Genomic DNA, 23,384 nt, shown 5'->3' with positions numbered 1-23,384 from the left:
AATTATGGGAGCTGTAGTTTGTTGAGGGTCGTGAGGAGGCCTCCATTCCCCACACAGAGATTCCATTCTCAGGGTAGTTTAACCATCAATCCCTCTTCACAGGGAACTCTGGGAATCGTAGATCTCTGAGCCCCCCCCGGAGCTGATAGCCTAAATTTGCATCTATTAGTATACATCAGGATACATACATTTTATGCAAATTTGTGTCATGGGCCTGTGCCACAGAGATTTAAAAATACTCCTGGAGTGAATGTATTTGCATATTCATTTTACTAGTCCTCAATTGCTTTAATTTGTTCTTGTTTTTAATATGCGTTTTGTGTCTTTACATTGTGATTTTAGGTTGTGAGCTGCCCTGAGACCTCTGGGTATAGGACAATATACTACTACTACTACTAATAATAATAATAATAATAACGATTTGTTCCCAGTGACATTGTCAAACCCAACTGGTTGTTATTTTATTTACTGATGTCCAGTAAACACAACACGTAAACCCCAGCATTGTGATGTCATCCTGTTCACTTCGTGATTCCTGACTGGGAATGTGAAATTATTCCGAAAGGAGGAAGAAAAATCAGCCAGCTTTTGGCATATGTACGTATGATTGTGTGTGTTGGGAACTGTGGTAAGAAGCAGCAACTAGTTAACAGAAGCATCAAACAAGATGGGGACAAAAGTGAGCATCTTCGCAATCTAAAAGTCTCTAGTTACAGAAAAATGTTCCCATAGAAATTGTTAGCTTGACCCCCCAAAAATAGAAACTGGTGAAGATTTGGTGCAGAGTATATTCCAGAACTTGCAGGAGACACATTTTAAAATGTTATAGGGAAACTGGCCTATGTCAATCCTAAACAAGCAATACATAGCATTTTAAGAATTCTCATTTTGCTCCAGTCTTAGTCAAATGCTTTTCAGGAAACATAATAATCTGTTTAAATATTGCAGACGGATGGATTCACCTCCCCTAGTTCTGCCCTAAGGCTAATTATCTGGCATGAACTCCTCTCTATTTTTTCTGACACGATTGTCACACCTCATTCTGACTGATGTGGACACCTTGCATTATGAAAGAATAATGCTTATAGCTGGAGATAGCGAAATGCTATGGTATGGAAGTCACGTGTTAACGTAATGAGAAAGATCAAGAGCTTAGTAGCATATCCAAATCTATTTCATTCTCTCCAACCTGTACAGTTCGAAAGCAGCTTGGTGGTTAGTGTAAGTGACTAGAGAACTTGTCCAGCTGTCTACAAAAGCCAGCTTTGATCTCACCTTCCAAATGACTTTGCATGGTTCTAACTCCTGACCCAGCTATTTTGTGCTTTGTTTGGAATGACATTCCTAATGGAGAATTCTCAACATGTACAACACCCTCAAGTACGTGTCATGAATGTTCACATGTCTCTTTCATTGTGCAAACATAGCAGGAATCCACTGGTCTTCAGGAAGGCTTTTTTGCCACTGTGAAAAAGACTTGTGAGATCCTTATTTATTTCTTTTTTAAAATTTAAACACATATTCCCCACTCCCCCCCCCCAAGTCAGGTTAGCATATCCATGTCAAACAGCTCTTACTATCAGAAAATTATTCCTGATGTTTAGTCGGAATCTCCTTTATTGTAACTTGATACATGATACATGCAATTTCCTATTATGCCTAAGTAGGGAATCTGGTTTGTATTAAATGCCCCTCACTCTCAGCTGTAGACAAAGGCTTTTCTGGACAATGCGCCCAGTGTGACCTTATGAGTTTGCTGCTTGATCACTGGTTTTGCCTAAGCGACTCAGGAAGGGAGTTCCTAGGCTTGACAAAAGAACCTTAATGTTCCATGATGGCTGTGGATATTTCTCTGAATGAGCAGTTCCCCTTTTCGGGGTGTGTGTCTGGAATGAGGATTTTGTTGTTGCTGTTTTTGTTTAATCTGTCTGACTCTTTGTGACCCCATGGACCAGAGCACGCCAGGCACTCCTGTCTTCCACTGCCTCCCGCAGTTTGGTCAGACTCATGCTGATAGTTTTGAGAACACTGTCCAACCATCTTGTCCTCTGTTGTCCCCTTCTCCTTGTGTCCTCAATCTTTCCCAACATCAGGGTCTTTTCCAGGGAGTCTTCTCTTCTCATGAGGTGGCCAAAGTCTTGGAGCCTCAGCTTTAGGATCTGTTCTTCCAGTGAGCACTCAGGGTTGATTTCCTTAAGAATGGATAGGCTCTTGCAGCCCATGGGACTCTCAAGAGTCTCCTCCAGACCATAATTCAAAAGCATAAATTCTTTGGCGATCAGTCTTCTTTATGGTCCAGCTCTCACTCCCATACATCACTACTGGGAAAACCATAGCTTGATTTGGCAAGTGTGACAGTTTTTGAAGAGAGGAAGAGAGAGGCAGGGGGCCAGGCTGTGACCTTCAGCACCTTGAGGCGAATGGCCTCTTTGGGAATCCCTGAACTGGGGTTTGCTTTATTTCAGATATTTCTCCGTCAGCTTCCCAGATTACAGCCTTCCTACAGAGGTTTACGTTAATACGAATGATACAGTTTCATTAAAAGCAAGCATTAACAAACACACAATGAAAAAAATCACCAAAAACTGGCCGGTTTAAATAAGTCCAACATAGCAAAATTCAACGAGAACCAACAAACAACCAGTACCTGCCCAGAGAACAATAAAATATTTAGAAGGCAAGGAAAACAGAAACACATTTCATCCTCTCAAAAGCTTTAACTGAAGGATCCAGCTGTTTATCTCTCAGAGCTGAGTCGTCATTATAACTGATCTCAAAGGCAGGTACCATGAGGTACGCTGACAAGCTGTGGAGTTAGGGGAGAGCTGCGAGGGAGCTGCAGGGGGCGCTGCAACAAAGACTTAGAAGGCAAGAGGCACAGGGTGCCGCTGAAATTCGAAAGCCCTAGGTCTGCCATTGCATACTGCAAACATTGTCTCAATGCCACGCGGAAACAAACTGCACACCGAACTGTCCAGAGGGTCTCAAGACAGGACTGGCTTTTGACGCAAGAGTGCCTCCATTGCCATGCTCATAATGAGGTCATCAGCAAACAAAATAGTTTTACCACATGATCTCAGCCAAGCAGAACCTGACGCCATCCACAGGCTTGGAAGCAATCCTGACATCATAATTAAAGTGACCAACCATGGCTCCTCTCTCATTCTGAGTCTCTTCTGCAGAATACAATCTTACAGCTATAAAAATTACAGGAATGATGGGACCTCAAGAGTCATTGTACAGGGTGAGTCTTTTAAAAGAGGCCCCATGGTTACAGAGTACACATCTTCCATGGGGCCTATTTAAAAAGACTCACCCTGTATATATGCAACTGAGACAAAATAAAAAAAATCCTTCCAGTCGCACCTTAGAGACCAACTAAGTTTGCTATTGGTATGAGCTTTTGTGTGCATGTACACTTCTTCAGATACACTTCTTCTACGGCAGACCAGCACACCTGTATCTGCAACTGAGAGTTACATTTCATGCATCTGCTGAAGGGAACTCTAGTCCATGAACGCTTGTCATGATATACATTTGTGGCTTTAAGGTGCCACAAGAACGCTGATCATATAGGAGTGACACTCTTGTCTCCACTTGTGCTCTGCTAGTATAAAGCAAATTTTATCAAATTGCAGTGCAACGTCAGTGTCCCCGCATCCAAAGGAGACTTCACCCTGCTGTTTTAAGTGCAAAGAGCACATGGCAGTGTTTGCTGTGAAACCGATGCTTGTGCCACCATTCCCACACTTTTGAGAATTCCGGGGCTCGTTCTACTTTCTCAAAGAGGAAGGAAGTAGGAACAACAGCTGCCTTCTCTCGCTCGCACACTTCCCAGTTACATTCTCACCCTGGAAGTGGCAGAACTCAGAGGAGGCGCCCCTGGGGAGTTGGAGCTCCAGCAACTTTTTGGCCGGGTGTGTGCCTGACTCATTTTCAACCTCGGCTGCAAGGCAGGCGAAGGGAGTAACAAGAGAGCGTCTTAAACCCCCGTCCCCCCACGTCCTGGAGAGTTACGACCTGTCTACTGTTCGCTGCCCATCCCTTTCCACCAGCTCTTTCTCCTGTCTGTAGAGCCGGTGAGAAGAAAACGAAGATCTCTCCGGCATTCACTAAGAAAAGGGGAGGACTTGAGCGCCGCCGGCCTGTAGGCGCATGCGCGCCGGGCGAGAGCAGGGTGCCTATAATAACAGAGAAAGCGAGGGAGTAGCGAAGGGAGTCCCGCGCGCGCACAAGCAGCCAGCCAGTAGCTCCAGGAAACGGAGCCTGGAGTTGTGTGCAGGCGCTGCTGGTGGCGTGCCGAGCAGGGCTGGCTGGATAGAAGCAGAGTTTGTTGCTCGCGTTGGAAAAAGCCAGACCGCCGGAGTTTCCTGCTGGTCTCTCCAAGCAGAGCGCAGAGGAGGCAGAACCAGAGGCAAGGAAGGGAAACTCCTCACTCCAGAACTCCTTCCCGGCTCCTTATACCCGCGGCGCTGCCCCGAAGTCGGAGTTGACTGCCTGGAAGGCCGGCGCGAAATGCGGACCAGGAGCAACGACTCCTAGGCGAGCGGGACCTCCCTGTCGGGACTTGCTTGGGCAGGCGGGGGCCAAACAAGGCGCAGCCGCGACGGTGCGCGCGGGTAGAAGGCGAAGCGCCAGGAAGGGGAGTGACGCTCCGCTGTGGCGGCGGCGGCGGCAGTGGCTGAGGTCTCCCTCGGAGGGTCTCCCGCCTGCCCACGGACTCGTCTCGCCGCAGGCGCGCGCCAGGCGCCCCCTCGGACCCTCGCTGTGTTATGGTTGCCGGAGCGCCTGGCTCCGTCCCGCCTACCCGGGGGCATCTCTTCACCCGCCACAGCCCGGGCTCTCCTGCCCTCCCGGCTGCAGAACTAGGCTGTGGGGGTCGCTGCCTCTTCGACGAGCGGCCGGCGGCTCGGCCGGCTCCCTCGGCGCGCTCCTCCCCTCGGCGCCTCGGCTCGGGTTGCTGAGCAGGGAAGGTCCCGCGCGGGATTCCCAGGCGCCTCGCCTACAACCAACTGTTCGCGCCGCACTACCCAGAGCGGCAAAGGCGCCACCTCCATTAGCGCCGAATGACTCCGCCGTGGGGCGCCGCTTCCTCCTCTTAGGAGATTGTCCGGGATTCCGTGGGGCTTGACAGACAGGCTGGACTCTTTCTCGAGGGCTGCGCTTGCTGCCCGTGGCCGGCGAAGGGACGGGCTCCGGGAGGCTAGCGCGCTACTTCAGCCGGACTTGAGCCCTTTCTGGGAGCTTGGATATTTCTCTGCGCTCCTTTCTCCTGCCCAGCAACTGCGGGACTTTGTTTCTTGCGCCCCTCACAAGTTGGCTTCTTGAGGGCTCGCCGGCTCCATATCCTGCACTGACTTGGCGCGCCCATTTTCAGGCGAGGCGACCCTGGACACGCGGCGCCAATCTCTCACGCGCGGCTGTCCCCCACCTCCCACGGCCGCGTGCTTTCCGCACAGCGGGGCTTGTGGCACACACGTGTCTACATAATCACCCGCAGCTGCTGCATTCACACACGCGCCCCCTCCCCGAGTGTGCCTCGTTTGTGCCTCGACCCAGGCTGTGAGGAGAGGGGCGCCCGCCTGGTCTCCGAGGCCCGCCTGCGGGCGCCCGCCTGCTGCCGCCCCCTCGCGGTGCCATGTGGAGGGGGCCCTGTTCTCTGGGAGGGCGGCCTGGGGCGTCGCTGCTGCTGCTGCTTGTGGGGCTGGCGGCGAGCGCGCGGGCCAGCGGCGAGTATTGCCACGGCTGGCAGGACGGGGCGACTTGGCGCGACGGCTTCCAGTGCCCGGAGCACTTCGACGACGGCGACGCCACCATCTGCTGCGGCACGTGCGCCCTTCGCTACTGCTGCTCCCGCCCGGAGGCCCGCCTGGACCAGGGGGTCTGCGACAACGACCGGCAGCAAGGGGGAGCCGAGCACGGCCGGCCCGACAAGGACATCCCCGACGGCGCAGCAGGTACAAAGCGGAGGAGGGGAGGGACACGGGAAGCTGCCTCGTTGCCTAATGTTGAGTGAACTAGTTTGGTTGAACTTAGTATTGCCTACACTGACAGGCAGTAGCAGCCCCAGGATTTCAGAGTCTCCCAGCACGACCTGGAATTGAACCTGGGACCTTCTGCACGCCAAGCAGCTGCCCTGCCACTGAGCTACAGCCCTTCCCTTTTTATCATAGTTGCATAGCTTTCTTTAAAAACGAAGCAACCCATCTATTCCTAGATTTTAGCCCCCATCTTGTCTCAAGACCCAGAATTATTATTATCCTACACTCAGGGAAGATACACACACAGGACTCATCCACACAGCTGCAAATAAAACGTTTTTAATGTGTTGTAAGGTGCAATATACAAATGTGACACTAGATGGCAACAGTGAGCTATGCAAAATCCATTGTATTTTTTGAAACTTTTTTAAAAAAGCATTTTCACAGGGTTTTTAATATGTACATAGATTCTACCACAGACTCTGAGAACAAGATACTCTTCTGCTGTGCTTATTAATACCGCAGACAATTGATTTCTACCCACCCACCTCTCACCTGCATACTTAACACAAAGAAGTTTCTTTAGCAAGTCTATTAATGCAGCACTTGACTAGTCTCTTGGGGTTTACCCATGTGGCATGCATAAGGCATGGCATGTGCCACTTGTGAATGTTGTTCTTGTGGGGTGGAAAGAACTTTAATAAAAAATATTGTGGACTATGCAAGTTGCAACCTATTTAGGATTTCTGTTCAAAATGGTAATTCTCAAGCTGCTTCAGGGCCAGGTTCATGCATGACACTAAAGACATGTACTTGAGCCTTTCTCACGTGCTGTTTAGGTGCAGGAGAACGTTGATGCAGGGCTGAAAGACATTTTTAAATCTTACGACGTCCTTTCTGGGCTTTTCCCTCAAACTCATCCTTCCCTTTGCCCACTATCAAGTTTAGCAGTGCCAGAGTGTTAATTGCAATAAGGGGGCCATCAGGTAGAGGCCACTCAAAAAATGCCCCTGGCCCTGTTTATATACCAACAGAAGTCAATGTTACCTTGGTGCTTTCATTAATGATTGGTGTTGTTTTTCTCAAGTCGATGAAGCATGTGAAGCAGCAACCTTCCCTTCCCTTCCTCAGTTCCCACAGCTGGAAAACCTTCCATTCCTCAGGGCTTTGGGGGGGGGGGAGAGAAATAAACAAATAGGTGGATCTTTTCCATGCTGATACACTGAGGAAGTAGTAGCCAGTTTATTTTCCTTGAAGTGGGAAGTTGGTTAGTTATTGCAAATTGCTCCTTTTGTGCATAGGTGCCAACTCCCTGGGGTGCCTGAGCACCCACAAAATTCCCCATGAAGGAGCCAGGCACCCACAAATTTCACTACTAGGGTCATGAACGCTGCATGACACCCATGGCCCCAGGCACCTGTGGTTGCAGGGCCAAGCTGGCATTCCTGCTTGTGTGCATGAATATTAAGAACAGGGATACTACAGTTCCCATCATCCCTGACCACTGGTCCTGTTAGCCAGGGATGATGGGAGTTGTAGTCCCAAAACAGCTGGAGGGCCAAGTTTGGCCATCACTGACTTAACTCAACTGGCCTTACCTCTGAGTGGACACATGTAGGACTGTAAGCCTTACTGCTTTCAGAGGGAAAGAGAAGCACAAAGCTAAACGCAGAACTCTCTGCTGAACTCTCCTACTGAAATAAATGGGATTTAAAACTTTGGCTGGATCACATTTTCATTTTATTTACTCATGATGTAATTATTTTAATGAGCAATGACAGCCCACTAAGAATTTCAAAATAAGTTCAAAAATTCTGGAGCTGAGCACTGCAGTCCACCTTCTTACGAAGTCATTATAACTTTAATGACTTTAAACTAAAGTGTATACAGTGCTGCCAAAGTATTTTTGAGAACATAGATGAGGTGACAAACACCCTGCTAATAAGCACAGTGGTTATAAAACAGGCTAGAGTTGCGTGCAGCTAAGCTGTTGACTTCAGTGAGCCCAAGAGTACTTCCTTGCTGGGTAGTGACCAATACCTCAACTCAAGTTCCACTGAAATCAGTAGGTCTTATGCAATGCGCTTAGGATTTTTATGAAGCACTGTTCATCAAAACTTAATAACACTTAAGTTTCCAGTCTCTTTTTTCTTAATGCTCATCTTCAAAAAAAATCATAATGCAAGTAATAATAAAAGCTGTAGGTGGCAAACATCGCCTTAGAAGAGTCATCTCCATCTTTCTTTTATTGCATGCACAGCTGGGAGCTTGACTTCTAAGAAGAGGCTTGTTGTGTCGTCAGTGTGTCATCTGAAATGAAAGGGTTGGGTCCAGGGTTGCTCTCAGTGGAGTTCTGCTCTTGCTGAAGGAAGGGGGCAGTGTGTGGTCTTTGCGATGTCCTCCTTACCTTGCCATTCCTGGAAAGCTGTTGTGGGATAACTTCCCCAGAGCAGCCTGAGAGGTTGCATAGGGGGTGATTGACAGGTGGGTGCAGGAATCAGCAGGGAGTCTCCACTGGACCTCAGTGCGTTCCATGAATGGAGCTCTTCCATTTGTGAAATGGCCCATCCAGACCCTAACCATAGAAATTATGCAGCTTCCTTCTGAACTGATTTTTATTATTTTTTAAACTTGCATTCAAATTTAATAAATTAACTCGCTAATCATGTAAAACTGATATGACTGACTGACTTAAGATTTCTTTAACTGGGCAACAGAGTACCTTAGCCTCACAACAGTTCTTTTGCTATATCATAAGCAAATAGAGGGGAAATATTAACCTTGTGGCTAAGCGCGAATTTCAACCTGGGTCTTCCTGCTACCACCTTGACTCACTGCCCCACCCACAACAGCCTAAATTCGGGAAGGAACGTTATTGAATTGGGATCTGTACAGGACACAACACAGCTCATCCAATAAGGCATGCAAATCACCTTTTGGATGATCCTGTGCAAAGCAGTTCCAAATGCTCAGTTCAGGTTGCCTTCCCATCCATCTTGTGATGCAGGTAGTCATAGTAGTAGCAGTGATTATTATCTCAACTATAGCAATGACAACTTCGTTCAGTGGGAAGAGCCAAGTTATGGAAAACAGCTAGGATGTGAAGCAGGTTTACCTGTGAGTCAATCAGGAAGCAGGCCCTCGTAAGACTGGGGTAGCCAACGTGGTACCCTCCCAACGTGGTACCCTCCAAATGTTTTCGACTGCTGCTCTCATCATCCGTGAACATTGACCGTGCTGGCTGAGGATGATATCCAACTACAGTGGTACCTTGGGTTACATACGCTTCAGGTTACATACGCTTCAGGTTACAGGCTCCGCTAACCCAGAAATAGTACCTCGGGTTAAGAACTCTGCTTCAGGATGAGAACAGAAATTGTGCTCCGGCAGCAGGAGGCCCCATTAGCTAAAGTGATGCTTCAGGTTAAGAACAGTTTCAGGTTAAGAACGGACCTCCGGAACAAATTAAGTACTTAACCCAAGGTACCACTGTACATATGGAGGGCTCCATTTTGGTTTTCCCTGGGCTAAGATAGCCATATTTCCTGAGGCTGCTTACTGAGCTTTATGGCACAGGTGGAATTTGAACCAAGACTTCCCAATTCATTCTCTTAGCCACTGTGTTAAGGTGAAGGGAATCCATATCTCCAGCTACCCTCAGAGCAGCAATGAACAGTCACCGTACTAGCTTGTAACCATCTACAGTGGTACCTCGGGTTACATACGTTTCAGGTTACATACGCTTTAGGTTACAGATTCCGCTAACCCAGAAATAGTGCTTCAGGTTAAGAACTTTGCTTCAGGATGAGAACAGAAATCGTGCTCCGGCAGCGCAGCAACTGCAGGAGGCCCCATTAGCTAAAGTGGTGCTTCAGGTTAAGAACAGTTTCAGGTTAAGTACGGACCTCCGGAACGAATTAAGTAGTTAATCCGAGGTACCACTGTAGATTGTTCTTATCTTGTTCAGGGGGAAGGGAATAAAATGATTCTGAAACAGAAGAGATTGTATACAAGCTGATATACAATATGATACAAGCTGTTCCTCTTTGTGTAGCTGCTGAAATAGAGGAAAGTGGGGAATAGGCAGGCATCAGTGGCTTGAATGCACAGCTGCAATGTTACTTAGCCATTCATTCATGCTTTACAAATGTCAGAATTCTGAGTTTCCCTTTTTTCCTGTTTTGATAGGATATGGTGCGTTAGCCTCAGTATTCTAGGTGGCAGCATTACCCAGAATATCTCAAGATGAGTTGTATTTCAGACCTGACATCCTAGCATGCATTGATTTTTGTCTCCCAATTTAAACAAGAAAATCCCAGCAAAGACAAGTTGATCTGGGGGAGGGAACCCCCCCCAAGCAACGTGACACTTCATTTCGCCTCCAAACCCTACCTGTTGCTGTGTGAATAAACAGAGCGACACTTCCTAATCATGTATTTATGTGATTGGATTTCAAAAGGTAAACTTCAGCCCTCTTTGGGAAAGCCCTGGTTGCTTTCCAGCGCTTCCCCTGCTGTTCATGAATCCCAAACACATCAGAACTAGCCTGAAGTTATGTTATAATTAGAGCTGGTTTACTCCCGGAAAGTGTGCTTGTTGCAGCGAGAGCATTAATTTCAATAAGGTTTGTAACAGGGTGCCTGTTCCCCATTGAAATTAATGGAGAGATTGCACAACAGCAGAGCTTCGGGGTTTACTTACAAAAAGAACAGCAACACTTCACTATAAACCACCTTTCTCTAGTAGTTCATTGCTGCATTGAGCCAGCTTTATAGACTTTGCAGCAGTGCTGTCGTGTACATATCTCTTCAGATGTGAGTCTCACTGAGTTTGCCTGTTTACTCCCAGGTAATTGTGCACAAGATTGCTGCCTTCATGTTAAAAGAGATGTGGTTTTTCTCCTCTCATATCTTGCAATGCAGGGACGTGGGTGGCGCTGTGGGTTAAACCACAGAGCCTAGGACTTGCCGATCAGAAGGTCGGTGGTTCGAATCCCCGCAACGGGGTGAGCTCCCGTTGCTCAGTTCCTGCTCCTGCCAACCTAGCAGTTCGAAAGCACGTGCAAGTAGATAAATAGGTACCGCTCAGTCGGGAAGGTAAACAGCGTTCCCATGCACTGCTCTGGTTTGCCAGAAGCGGCTTAGTCATGCTGGCCACATGACCTGGAAGCTGTACGCCAGCTCCTTTGGCCAATAAAGCGAGATGAACGCCGCAACCCCAGAGTCGGTCACAACTGGACCTAATGGTCAGGGGTCCCTTTACCTTTATCTTGCAATGCAGGGGCCATAAGAAAGCAACAAGGCAATTTAATGTGAACTAGAGAAGAGCTGAAATCCGTTAGTGGACTTTCCACCCTACTAAATATCTGTGTCCCACTTTTACTCACCCATCCCCATAGAAAAAGGCCACTTAAAAGAATTTTCTCCAGATACTCTTCTCTACTAAGTGTTTTGTGGTGTCTGCTATTCCACCCCATTCAAGGCCCTTGAACAATGCCTCACTCAGCGGAGGAAGCAGCCCAATGTTGGCCAGCTTTCCAGCAAAATTGCTTCTGCTGCTGCTCGTAGTTGTCACAAATGAAAACTTTTAAGATGGCTTTAAGCTCCTGCCATGGCCAACTGCAGAGTCCCACTCCCCTCCAAAAGTTGGGGCATTTCAGTGAAATGCCGTTTCTCCATTTTCCCTGGAATTTCACAGGTAGGGTGAATAATTTCAAGAGGCCACTTGCACACAGGTGTACTGAGAACCAGGCAGAGGGCCTTCTCGGTAGTGGCACCTGTCCAGTGGAATGCCCTCCCATCAGATGTCAAGGAAATAAACAACTATCTGGCTTTTAGAAGACATCTGAAGGCAGCCCCATTTAGGGATGTTTGATGTTTTATTGTATTTTTAATATTCTGTTGGGAGCCGCCTAGAGTGGCTGGGGTATACATAAATTTATTATTATTATTATTATTATTATTATTAATAATAATAATAATAATAATAATAATAATACAGTGGTACCTCCGGTTAGGAACTTAATTCGTTCTGGAGGTCTGTTCTTAACCCGAAACAGTTCTTAACATGAGACGCGCTTTCGCTAATGCCGCCTCCTGCTGCTGCTGCGCTTCCGGCGCGTGACTTCTGCTTGTATCCTGGGGCAAAGTTCACAACTGGGAGCATCTACTTCCGGGTTAGCGGAGCTCATAACCCGAAGTGTTCGCAAGTATGTAACAGGAGGTACTACTACTACTACTACTACTACTACTACTACTACTATTACTACTACAAGGGCAGAACTGGATGTTACCCAAAATATGGTGGTGCCACCAAAAATGGCATGCTTGGGTTGAGTCACCTCTCCTCTCTAGTAATGGAAGCCAGATGACATGATCTTGGCATGCAGTGTGTTTCTCACAGTGGCTGTCAAATACGTGGAATGACCGTGGGGGGAAAAGCACAACAGGATTATACCATATGCTCGATACTTCTTCCCTTCTCCATGTTGCCCTTGCAACAACCCTGTGAGGTAGGTTAGGCTGAGAGAGGGTGACTTGGCCAGGTTCGCCCAGTCAGCTGCACAGCTGAGTGGGGATTTGAACCTTGGCCTCCTGGGTCCTAGTCTAACACCCTAACCATTATGCTACGCTGGCTGTGACTAAAGAACGAAGGAAAAACAGCTACTACCCTCTCCGCTTACTATTCGCTTTCGATAAACAACTTGCTTGCCTCTTTGTTTCCTTAAAAGAGTTTTTCTTTTCTGTTGGCAGTGCCTATCTACGTGCCCTTCCTTATCGTGGGCTCTGTTTTCGTGGCGTTCATCATCTTGGGGTCCCTCGTAGCAGCTTGTTGCTGCCGCTGCCTGCGCCCCAAGCAAGAGCCCCAGCAGAGCCGGCCTCCTGGAGGCAACCGGATAATGGAGACTATTCCCATGATCCCAAGTGCCAGCACCTCCCGCGGATCCTCGTCACGTCAATCAAGCACCGCTGCCAGCTCCAGCTCCAGTGCCAACTCAGGTGCCAGGCCTCCCCCTACCAGGTCGCAAACCAACTGCTGTTTACCAGAAGGGACCATGAATAATGTATACGTCAACATGCCTACTAATTTCTCAGTACTGAACTGCCAGCAGGCTACACAGATAGTGCCTCACCAAGGCCAGTATTTGCACCCACAGTATGTGGGTTACGCTGTACCGCACGACTCTATGCCCATGGCCCCTGTGCCCCCTTTCCTCGACGGCCTGCAAAGTGGATACAGGCCAATTCAGTCTCCTTATCCCCACAGCAATAGCGAACAGAAGATGTACCCAGCAGTGACTGTGTAGCGCAAAGGAGGGAAGAAACAGAAACAGACATCCAAGCAAAAAAAGAAATAAAATAAAAATATTGCCGCAACAGACTGTGAGCAGAGGAAAGGAAGGCTTTTGGAAAGAAGCTTGCTGAACTTCATTTGTAAATAATTTTGGAAGGCTCATGCATGTCGGGGCAGTATTTATAGACGGTTTTCTTTTCGTTCAGTTCAGTTGCCAAAAGAACTGTATGAGGATACCTTTGATTTAACATTTCCAGATAATGCTTCCATTCCAGTGCATGATTTACAGAGGCAAAGGATTATGCTGAAGAGGCATCTACATTTCGGTTAGACAAGTGTGTGTGTGTGTGTGTGTGTGTGTGTGTGAGTGTGTGTGTGAGTGATTAAATGCCTGAGCCACTAAGTGCCCTTCAAGGTGCTACACAGTCGATGGTATTTACCTAGTGAATAGAAAACCAGCTTGTTACATGGTACGAAATAATTGTTTTAGAAGTGTCTTTCCCCCAGAGTTTTAACTACCCTTCGTATTGCTGTTCCGACAATCACACTGACGACAGAAGGATGAACAGTGCAATCCTGGTTAGTTACATAGTCCTAGAAGTTTGACTTGAAATTACAGGGAGGGACCATAGCTCAGTGGTAGGGCGCATGCTTGGCATGCAGAAGGTCCCGTGTTTAAACCCTCGCATATCCAATTGTTCTTCTTGTTGTTGTTTTAAAAAAGCAGGGATAGTTGTCCTGTGGTCCCCCAGTTGTTTCTAGACTCTCAACTCCCATCAGCATGGCCAGTGGTCAGGGATTATGGGAGTTGCAGTCCAACAACATCTGGAGAGCCTCCCCATCCCTATTAAAGGACCAGGCAGCAGATGAAGGAAGGACCCTCTACCTGATAGCCTGCAATCAGGGTAGGCAGCAGTGGGCTAGGTGGACAAACAGCTGTGACTTCATATAAGACGGTTTTCTATGTTCCTAGTATCTTACCTACACCCTTTGCCATATCGCAAACTGCTTTTGAAAGCCTGCTTTTGCATCGTGAAACAGTTGGCCATGTGGTATTGGTAAGGGAGCTGTTTGAGAAGCTCAAGCCCAGAAGCCATTCAGGTGTGTGGATGTAGCTACATACTTCTTTGGATCCTGGTGATGCTCAGGAGCTGAGCATTTTGCAGACGTGTGGCTTACCTCAGCGATGTTCAAAGCAGAAGTGAATGTGAAGGGTTCGCTTTTATTCCAGCTGAAGTACCCACAATAGCCTCAGTACCCGTTTTGTTTGCGCATGCCAACAAAAGTGTAGCTGCATTTGTTTGCAAACGCCATTTGCAATGCTCCAAAAACGCCTTTGGAATTTGGGCATTGGTGACGTGAGATTAAGTGGGTTGCAGCCAAGACGTTTTTCCCAGCATGGCTCCTTGTCTCTATTTCCAGTTCAATGGACAGATCCTGGTGCCTTGGACCACATGGAAATGGGATTCGTATCTGACGCAGATAGAAGTGGTCAGCCCAAACAACAGAGCAGGGAAAGACTTGCAGAGGTAGAAAAGGTGGCTCCCTGGAAAACCTCTTTTTGTCGAAGTACAGAGAATTCCCCGGTTGCACAGGGGTTGCTCTCTGGGTCATTGCATGCTTGCACGAAATCGTGCACAATTGGAGCACCCATTGAAAAAGCCTGCAAACACCCTGTGCTCCCCCCCTGCCCCTTTCCACCCACCCCTTTTTGTGATGTTTTTGAATCCCTTCCTGGTTCAGCGTGTGCATGTGGTCATGCACATATCAGACGCACCTAACCACCAGTTGCTGCCTGTAAAAGTATTAGAAGCGTGACGTCACCACACATTTCCATTGTGTACATATTCATTCATTAGCGAAATAATTCCGCATGATGTAAAGGTCTTTGGGCGACTCAAGGGATGATATTGCACTAAACCGGGTTGATTTAATCTGTATCAGCAGCTAAGTTTCTGACAGTCATTATAAAAGAAGCGGAAGGTCGGTGTTAATTGTTAATGTATTTCGGGCTTCAGAAATCCAGGATTTGCTTTCTCATTAAAAAACCACCAAAAAAACCACACCACTATGTAGCAATATAATTCATTTATATTGTCTGCTGAAGTTTGACACTTGCATCTTGACACTGTGCCAAGACTGTTTTCCTCCTGCCTCACCCCTGATGCTCTGTGCACAAGAGATAAATGCAGGAGAAAAAGATGCTCTTGAACAATGAAAGAGAAGTGCATGGGCACATTGCACCAGCATAGTCTGCTCCAGGGAACTGAACTAAATGGAATTTACCCCATGCAGCTCTTTCATGTGTGCATAAGTGCTTTTGCACCCATAGGAATTAATTGAATTCATTGTTTCTGCTGCTTGTTGTCCTCAGAGTGCTACAAGGTCTAGATCAGAGGCTCCCAAATGTTGGTTTGTGGTCTATAAACTTCATTCATGCGGTTGCAAGGATATGTATACTCACTCATGCACTTGATTTTTTCTTTCTGATGGCGAAGACTTGGTCCTTTTTGGCCATTGCCAGTTTTATTGAACAGGCAAAGAAGCCTAGGACCTGTGATTTTCACAATAAGGTGCTGATTGCAGTCAGCTAATATTTCCCTAGCTATTAAATAGGACTTACGTGTGTGCTTTGATTTTTAGAGCAAAGTGAAGTTTACCGATCTGCCAAGACCTGCAGCAATTTTCAAATGGTGGGTTTGAGAACCACTGGTATAGAACACTTGCCCAGTAGGTACCTTTGCAGCTACCTTACTCTGCTTATCATGTTTGTTTAGTAAAGTCTAGCTCTCAGTTTGAGAAGTGCTGCCGGGAATTTCTTGCAGAGCAATGGATGCCCTTGATATGCCGTTTGCTTGAAAAGAAACAGAAGTTGCTGAGCAGTTTCCTGGATTGGGCCCACTGTTTCACTTCTGGGAGATGGGCTCAGAGACTGATGTTGGCTTTCTCCATTTGTGAAAAAAAAAAAAAAGTTTACACTCTTGTGCACAATTGCCCGGGAGCAAGTCCTACTGAACTCAGTAGGACTTACTTCTGAGTAGAAATGAATAGGATCGCACCATTCTGTTTCCCAGAATTCATTGTATTCATTGCACATGCCGTGTTACTTATATGAAAATCAGGTGAATCTGTTTGTTTACTTGTTTGTTTTTTTAAATGAATAAGTTAAATCAAAAGTATGTAGAAATTAATTTACATTGAACAGGGGAAATGCTTTTGAGTTGTAATAAAAAAAAGTTTGTGACATGTGGTGTTTTATATGTCATGTATAATAATGTAAAACCAATGTTAATGTTTGGTATAATTTTTTAAATTTCTTAAAGGGCACTTGAGTAAGTGATTCTTACAAGTGAAGAAAAAAAGATCTTTTGTTTCATATTAAATATTTTATGGTGTGAATTTTTCTCTCTATTTGAGTTTGTTACTCATTTCTCATTTGCTTTAGGGTGTATCTACCATTTGAGTTGTAGATAAGACATGATCCAGCCAAATGTATAAATCCCATTGGTTTTAATGGGGAGAGACTTCAGTGCAGTCCTATTAAAACAATCAACTCAAAATGAAGTCCTGTTGAGTTCAGTGGGGCTTACTTGCAGGTATGTGGGTATAGGATTGCAGGCTCAGTTTCCCACTGAAATTGAATTCTTAAAATTTGCATGTATATGTTAAATGATGGGGAACCTTTGTCCTTCCAGACTTGTTGGACTTCAAGTCCCATCAGCCTCAGCCAGCATGGGCTGGATCTAGACGCATCAAAGAAGCGTTTCAGTTAAATGTGTTGCAAACTTTGAGAAATTGGGTTAGCAAAAACGGAACTCCACAGCACCATCAGGTGTCACAGTGTTAGAATAAGGTTACCAGACATCCCCGTTTCCTGGGGACAGTCTCCGGATTTACAAATCAGTCCCCTGACAAAATCCATCTATTTAGTAGGAAGTTGAAAAGTGTCCCCGGATTAATTGAAAAAAAGATCTGGTAACCTTATGTTAGAGCGTATAAAACAATGCATATAAAGTGTTTTTTCTTTGCCAATGTATCTGAGTCCATGGCCAGTGGTCAGGGATGATGAGCTACAACTTCAGTTAAAAGTTTAGGATGATGATAATTTGAATTGTTGATACCTAATAGAAGTAGCCCAAGAGGTCCCTTGCTTTATCTCTAGGTGTGGTGGTGGTGGGCGGTGGCAGACATGAGCTTTGATGATTTAAAACTAGATTAGACATTCATAGAGAAGGGGCTGGGGAGCATTAAGCTCAGGGGCAGTTTGGAGATGTGGCCCTCCAGACCTCTCTGTTTGGACCTCAGAACTCTCCAGGCCACATTCCCCGTTCATTGGCCCTACTGCACACCCTCAATCGATTTTGAGTGCATGGAATGATCTGTGACGTGTGATGATGCCTCTTGCTTGCCTGTGTGTGTAAAAATCCCTGAAATACAGCCTACTGTACAAAGGTCAGAATCGCATCCATTGCTCCACCCACTTTTTGCTTCTGGCTCCACCCACCGCTTGCATTTAGGGCTCCCCTCCAGGTTACCCACAGCTTGTCCTCCAGGGTTTAGCCTGCCTGCTCCACTGCTTTCTGTTGCTTTCTCCCTCCCCCCCCCCCAACTTTGCCCTCCTGCTTTGCCCACTTTCCAAGCATTATGCCACCCTGGTCTCTTCTCCAAGTTCACCAGACAATAAGGGATAAGGGTCATTAAAAAATTATAACACCTGTGTCCAGAAGCTCTCTGCACAAATGAATATTTTGAGTGCAGCCGGAGCTTGTAAAATGGCAGTTCTTGTGTAGAGCACAAGGCTGAACGGTTTTTAACGAGGAGAAAAAGGAGATGGTAGTAACCAGCTGATCTCAGCCCTGACAAGTCCATTGCAGGCTCTGATGCCACATCTGTTTCCCACTGTGGTGCCGTTGCTTCTTTTGATGGTTTGAGGTGCCCCATAAGCTGTGGGTGCCCAGACCTAATCCCCTGGCCAGAGGCCCATTACTTCCATGCTCCATGGAAGAGGCTGTTTCTGCAGGTGTGGCCTTTTCACCCCTCCAAGTTAAGCTTTACCTGCCGCAACTGGCATTTCTTTTTACCCAAGCAAAAGGCACAGGTGCTATACTTTGCCTTGGGTCTATCCGTGGCTGTCTGCCATGGTATCTAAGTGGACCCCACATCCGCAGCGGCAGGGCACCTGCTTTGCATGCAGAATGTCCCAGGTGCAACCCTGACATCGCCAGGGCAGGCTGGGTGTGTTGCCTGCCTGAAAACCTGGAGAGCTGCTACCAGTCAGTGCAGGTAGTACTAAGCTAGATGGGCCAGTGGGCTGACTATAAGGCAGCTTCCCATGTTCCTTTACCTCTGATTCCCTAATGCTGGGAATAAACAATAGGGTACAATATTCAGGGTCATTCCTCACTTGTGAGATACGACATGCTTAAAGCCATGAGAGAGAATTAGGAGTTCAGCCAATAAAATGTTGAACTGAAAGCTTGCCAGACTTCACTTAAACCACATTCTTCAGTGAGCACCAATGTATGAGGCTGTTTGGGAAAGGGCAGCGATTTCAATGCATACCCGTTTTGCTCATGCGCCCATTATTATTATACAGCTACTTGGTGATTTGCAACACATTTTACGGCAGTTCATGGTGGAGTTTCTCCCGGACTCCTTGAGAACAAGGCATTGTGGCCTTGGAAGCCGTACATCTTCAGTAATAAATTTCAGAAACCCTATACAAAGCGAGGAACAAAACGCAGCTTTTGGGGTATGAGGTTTCTTTTGAAAAGGAAGTGCTTTCACTCGGAGCCCTGCTCACCAAGGTATTCAAGCGTGCGTTTTAACTTGAAGCGTGCAATTAAGCCCTGATTACAGTGGCGCTAGTCTCCTTGCTGAATTAATGTCTAAACTGTTTCTCATGGAAAGCTGCTGTGCTGCAGCTCCCCACTGCATCCAGATCATTTATGGTCGTTCACATTACAGCCTGCACCTGGCAGTATCACATGAAGGACCCAAATCCTGCTCCCATTGAAGTCTTGTGGGCATGTTGCCACTGGCTGCAACTGGAGCCGGAGCACGTACAGTTTTTCCTCTCAGCGGGGAAAAAGGTGGTATAAAATGATATCGTTTGCTGAATAGCTTGCCAGACTCTTTAAAATTTGTATTCCTAAATTCGAGGCATTTTGAGGGGCCCAGGAAAGGTGCAAGGAAGAAGGCAGGGAGGGCGAAGCTTCCCTTAGTACTAATTTCCACAGTAACGAGTCGAGATAATTGCTTTAGCAAGCTCAAGGAAAATGTATGTTTCCATTAAAGAGGGGACGCTGTGCACATTCACGGCGCTGCGTTTTTCTCACGAGGATTGCAGCAAACCATAATAGGGTAACCTAGGCTGCTGTAAACTTTGATTTAATGTCAGCAGCCGCAGATGGAGAGTGTTCTCTTCCTGGTGTGTAGCCAATACATTTTGATTGGGGGCTGATGGGACTCAGTGTGTGCCCTTGCTTGTGTGAATCCGCCCAGTGAGCCAGTTCAATGTGCAAGCCAACCTCTATATTACCCTGGTACAGACTCTTCCCGTGGCTGCATGCCTGGGAATAATTAGATATGTTACACAAATAAGCTATCATGGGAATGCAGTTGCCATGTCATCTTGTGGAGATGTTACTTAGTTAACATGCCAGGTGAGCTGATCCTGGGCATCCATGAATGCACATTCACCTGCTCAAAAGAAAGAAGAGAAAGGTCACATTTGGTGAATCTCTGCTTCTCCAGAAGTGGTTGGACTTTGACTCCCATCATCCCTGACCGGGATTAGCTTGATTATGTAGTTTTCTGAATTTTCCCATTTACACAACTGTGATCAATCACACTAATCCAAGTGGTTTCTTCTCCATTGACAGCAGGTGTTGCTCAGCGTATCTCCATTGATCATTAGTTTTTGTGCTCACATATTCTTTTACTCTTAATCAATCACAGACTTGGGCAAAACTCTCCTGAGATGTATGTAGGCATAGTCACACCAGCACAGAGCTCATGAGATGTGTTTGCCCCGCTCCTCTCCTAATGGCCAATTGCCTCTGCATTTTTCAGGATTGAACCAGAGTAACTAGTCCTCTTACTTCCAGATGACCTGCTCACTGAGAATTCATCCTGGTTTGTTTACAAGGAGATTAGATGACATTGGCCAAATAGTGAGCATTCATTCTGATTTGTTTGCTGGGAGATTAGATAAAGCTGGCTATTTAACGAGCATTCAATTCTAGTTTGTATGCAGAGATGGTATCCGATCAGGCAAGTGTTATCCTTTCTGGTGTGTTCCTAAATTTGAATTTTAAACTTTGCATTTTATATATTTTTATCGTTGTCAGGCACTTTAAGGCATGGGTAGGCAAACTAAGGCCCGGGGGCCAGATCTGGCCCAACCGCCTTCAAAATCCGGCCCACGGATGGTCCGGGAATCAGCGTGTTTTTATATGAGTAGAATGTGCCCTTTTATTTAAACTGCATCTCTGGGTTATTTGTGGGGCATAGGAATTTGTTCATCCCCCCCCCCAAAATATAGCCTGGCCCCCCACAAGGTCTGAGGGACAGTGGACCGGCCCCCTGCTGAAAAAGTTTGCTGAGCCCTGTTAAGGCCTTGATGGTTAAAAGCAGAATATGCTTTTTAAAGTAATAAATAAAAAAGCAATGCTCCCATCGCTCCCCATTAATATTTTGGGGAGACAGGCTTATTGTACATGAACTCCAAATCAGCTTTATTTGTGCAATTCTGAATTTGCTGGTTTGTGACTGAATCCCACCTGAAAATAGCACCAGTTTGGAAGTGCCCTCTATGGGGAGTGCAAGACAGAGCAAAAGCCCAGTGTACTGCTGGAGGAAGGATGTATGTATTGAAAGCACCCCAATAGTACTTAGCACCCATTTGCTCAGCTCCATTGAAATAAATGTCCAGGCTTTGTGGAACTTGGTGCATTTTGCAATTTCATAAGCTATGTGACTTTGGTGCTCAGTTTATTTTTTATTTTTTCAAGGACTGTGGTATTTTATGTGTTGTGAACATGGGTGAAGCCAGGTTGTATGTTGGGGGGCAGCTTCATGTTGGGGGGGCAGAACCTCAGTTAAGTATTTTTATTGATTTACTTGATTGGGGGGTAGATGCCCCCTGTCCCCCTGTTGTGAATTTGCTCTCATTTTTATTCATTTATTGTGATTTAATGATTTATATTTGATTATATTTATATATGATTAAATGATGTAATGATTTATTGTGATTCTTGGGGGGTGATTTTCTGTTTATTTGCTGATTTTGAGAGTTGGCTTTTATCCTGTAATATTATATTTCAAATGGATTAGTACTGACTATTACTTTTATTGTTTTAAGTTGTTTATATTTGTAGTCATGGTTTTCATTATGGCTTACTTGCAGTGGAACAGAACTTTCTAGGTTGTGTGATCTTCATTGTGTATTTTGTCATTTCTGATGGCTTCTTAGCTGCTTTCTATATAGGCAGTGTAAAACTGTGGTTTACAAATGAAATGGGGGAAAGAATGAAACCAGTAACCAGTGAGCTCTGCAGGCATGTTGGAGCCCCCATGGCAGCAGCAAAGTTTTGTAGAATTACAGCACAGAAGGTGTTAAAAGTATTGATTTAGTTGTTGTTGTTCCTTCATTGCTGTGTGTGGTGTTTTGTAAGGGGGCTGATCTCTGCCCCAAGGAATTTAAAATCTGTCATTCAATACAAGGGAAACAATTACGCTTAAGGTTTAAAGCAGGAATATTTTAAATATTATCGATGTTTGGCTGTCATATTCTAAGTTCAGCTTTAAAACAGGTACCGTATTTTTCGCTCCATAGGGCGCACCGGACCATAGGGTCACCTAGTTTTTAGGGGGGGAAATAAAGAAAAAAAATATTCCCCCCCCCCCAGCCGCAAAGAAGCCAAGACAGCGAGCAGGATCCGACCCCAGCCCTCAGAAGAGGCTGCTATCCGCAAGCCTTCAGAGTCCACGGGAACTCCCGCTGCGCTCAGAAGGCTTGCGGATAGCTGCCTGAAGCCTGGAGAGCGAGAGGGGTCGGTGCACACAGACCCCTCTCGCTCTCCAGGCTTCAGCAAAAGCCTGCATTCGCTCCATAGGACGCACACACATTTCCCCTTCATTTTTGGAGGGGGAAAAGTGTGTCCTATAGAGCGAAAAATACGGTATGTTGTCTTTCTCTCCTGCCTCCTAGCTTTGGAAAAGAGCACTTTTAGAGGTTTCTGAGTGCATATTCATTATGCACTCTAGGTGAGGACAACTCTTTAAGGCCATCCGGACACGATACATCTGCACATTCAGGCATTACAACACAGCATGTCTCAGGCCTCTGTAGCCATTTCCTCTCTGGTGCAGAATTTCTCCCAGCATCCTGATCCAGAGCGATTTCACTGCCAGTGACTCAGACGGGGCAGGAAATGGAAGGCAGCCGATGTTTTCTGTTTGCTCCAAATGTTGTTCCCATTACTCACGGCTGTCCACTTGGACCACCCTAAGCCATTTCTCTCCTCCTGCCACTTGGTGCTAACACTACTCCGATTTATGTCTCCCCTTAGACATAACTCAACGGCACCACAGAGGTTTAATCCGTTGTTTGTATAAATGAACCACTGCTTAGTTAATTCTTTTTCCTCTCTGCAGTCTGGCAGGACTGTACACTGTGTCCTTGAGTTGACACCACCAAGCTTATACAGGGAAGGATTTGTTTCTTGGTTGTTCCACGGCACCAGATGCACAACCTCATCTAATTTTTGGAAATGTCAAAGCTGTATATTTGCCCCTCCCACGAACATATGTGATATGCACAACGGACAGCTCCGTAAAATCCAATGCTGTCTGAGGCTCATAGGAAAGCATGGCGCCATTCCTCCACCCATTCGTTCATTCGTTCCATTTTCAGGGATACGCATCTATGGAAATTGCCGTATTCTTCGCTCTATAACACGCACCTGACCATAACACGCACATCGTTTTTAGAGGAGGAAAACAAGGGAAAAAACATTCTGAATGAAACAGTGGATGTATCATTTTTGTGCTTCATGCTGTGGCCACAGACATGTGATCTGATGGTGAATTTGGGGTGACCCAATG

General features: G+C 46.3%; 1 protein-coding gene across 1 annotated transcript; it reads left to right on the top strand.

Annotated features, from left to right (window-relative positions):
- The first annotated feature begins 1,635 nt into the window (after nt 1-1,635).
- Nucleotides 1,636-16,683, top strand: SHISA2 (shisa family member 2). Its single transcript, XM_083734862.1, has 2 exons — nt 1,636-5,957; nt 12,734-16,683. Exons 1-2 carry the CDS (start codon nt 5,639-5,641, stop codon nt 13,285-13,287), a joined length of 873 nt encoding a protein of 290 aa, XP_083590988.1. The 5' UTR covers nt 1,636-5,638; the 3' UTR covers nt 13,288-16,683.
- The last annotated feature ends 6,701 nt before the right edge of the window (nt 16,684-23,384 follow it).

Source organism: Podarcis gaigeae (genome assembly GCF_964106915.1).
Source record: "Podarcis gaigeae genome assembly, chromosome: 4".
NCBI lineage: Eukaryota > Metazoa > Chordata > Lepidosauria > Squamata > Lacertidae > Podarcis > Podarcis gaigeae.
Note: the sequence above shows the minus strand (reverse complement) of the source record. Positions and strands in the feature narration are given on the sequence as shown.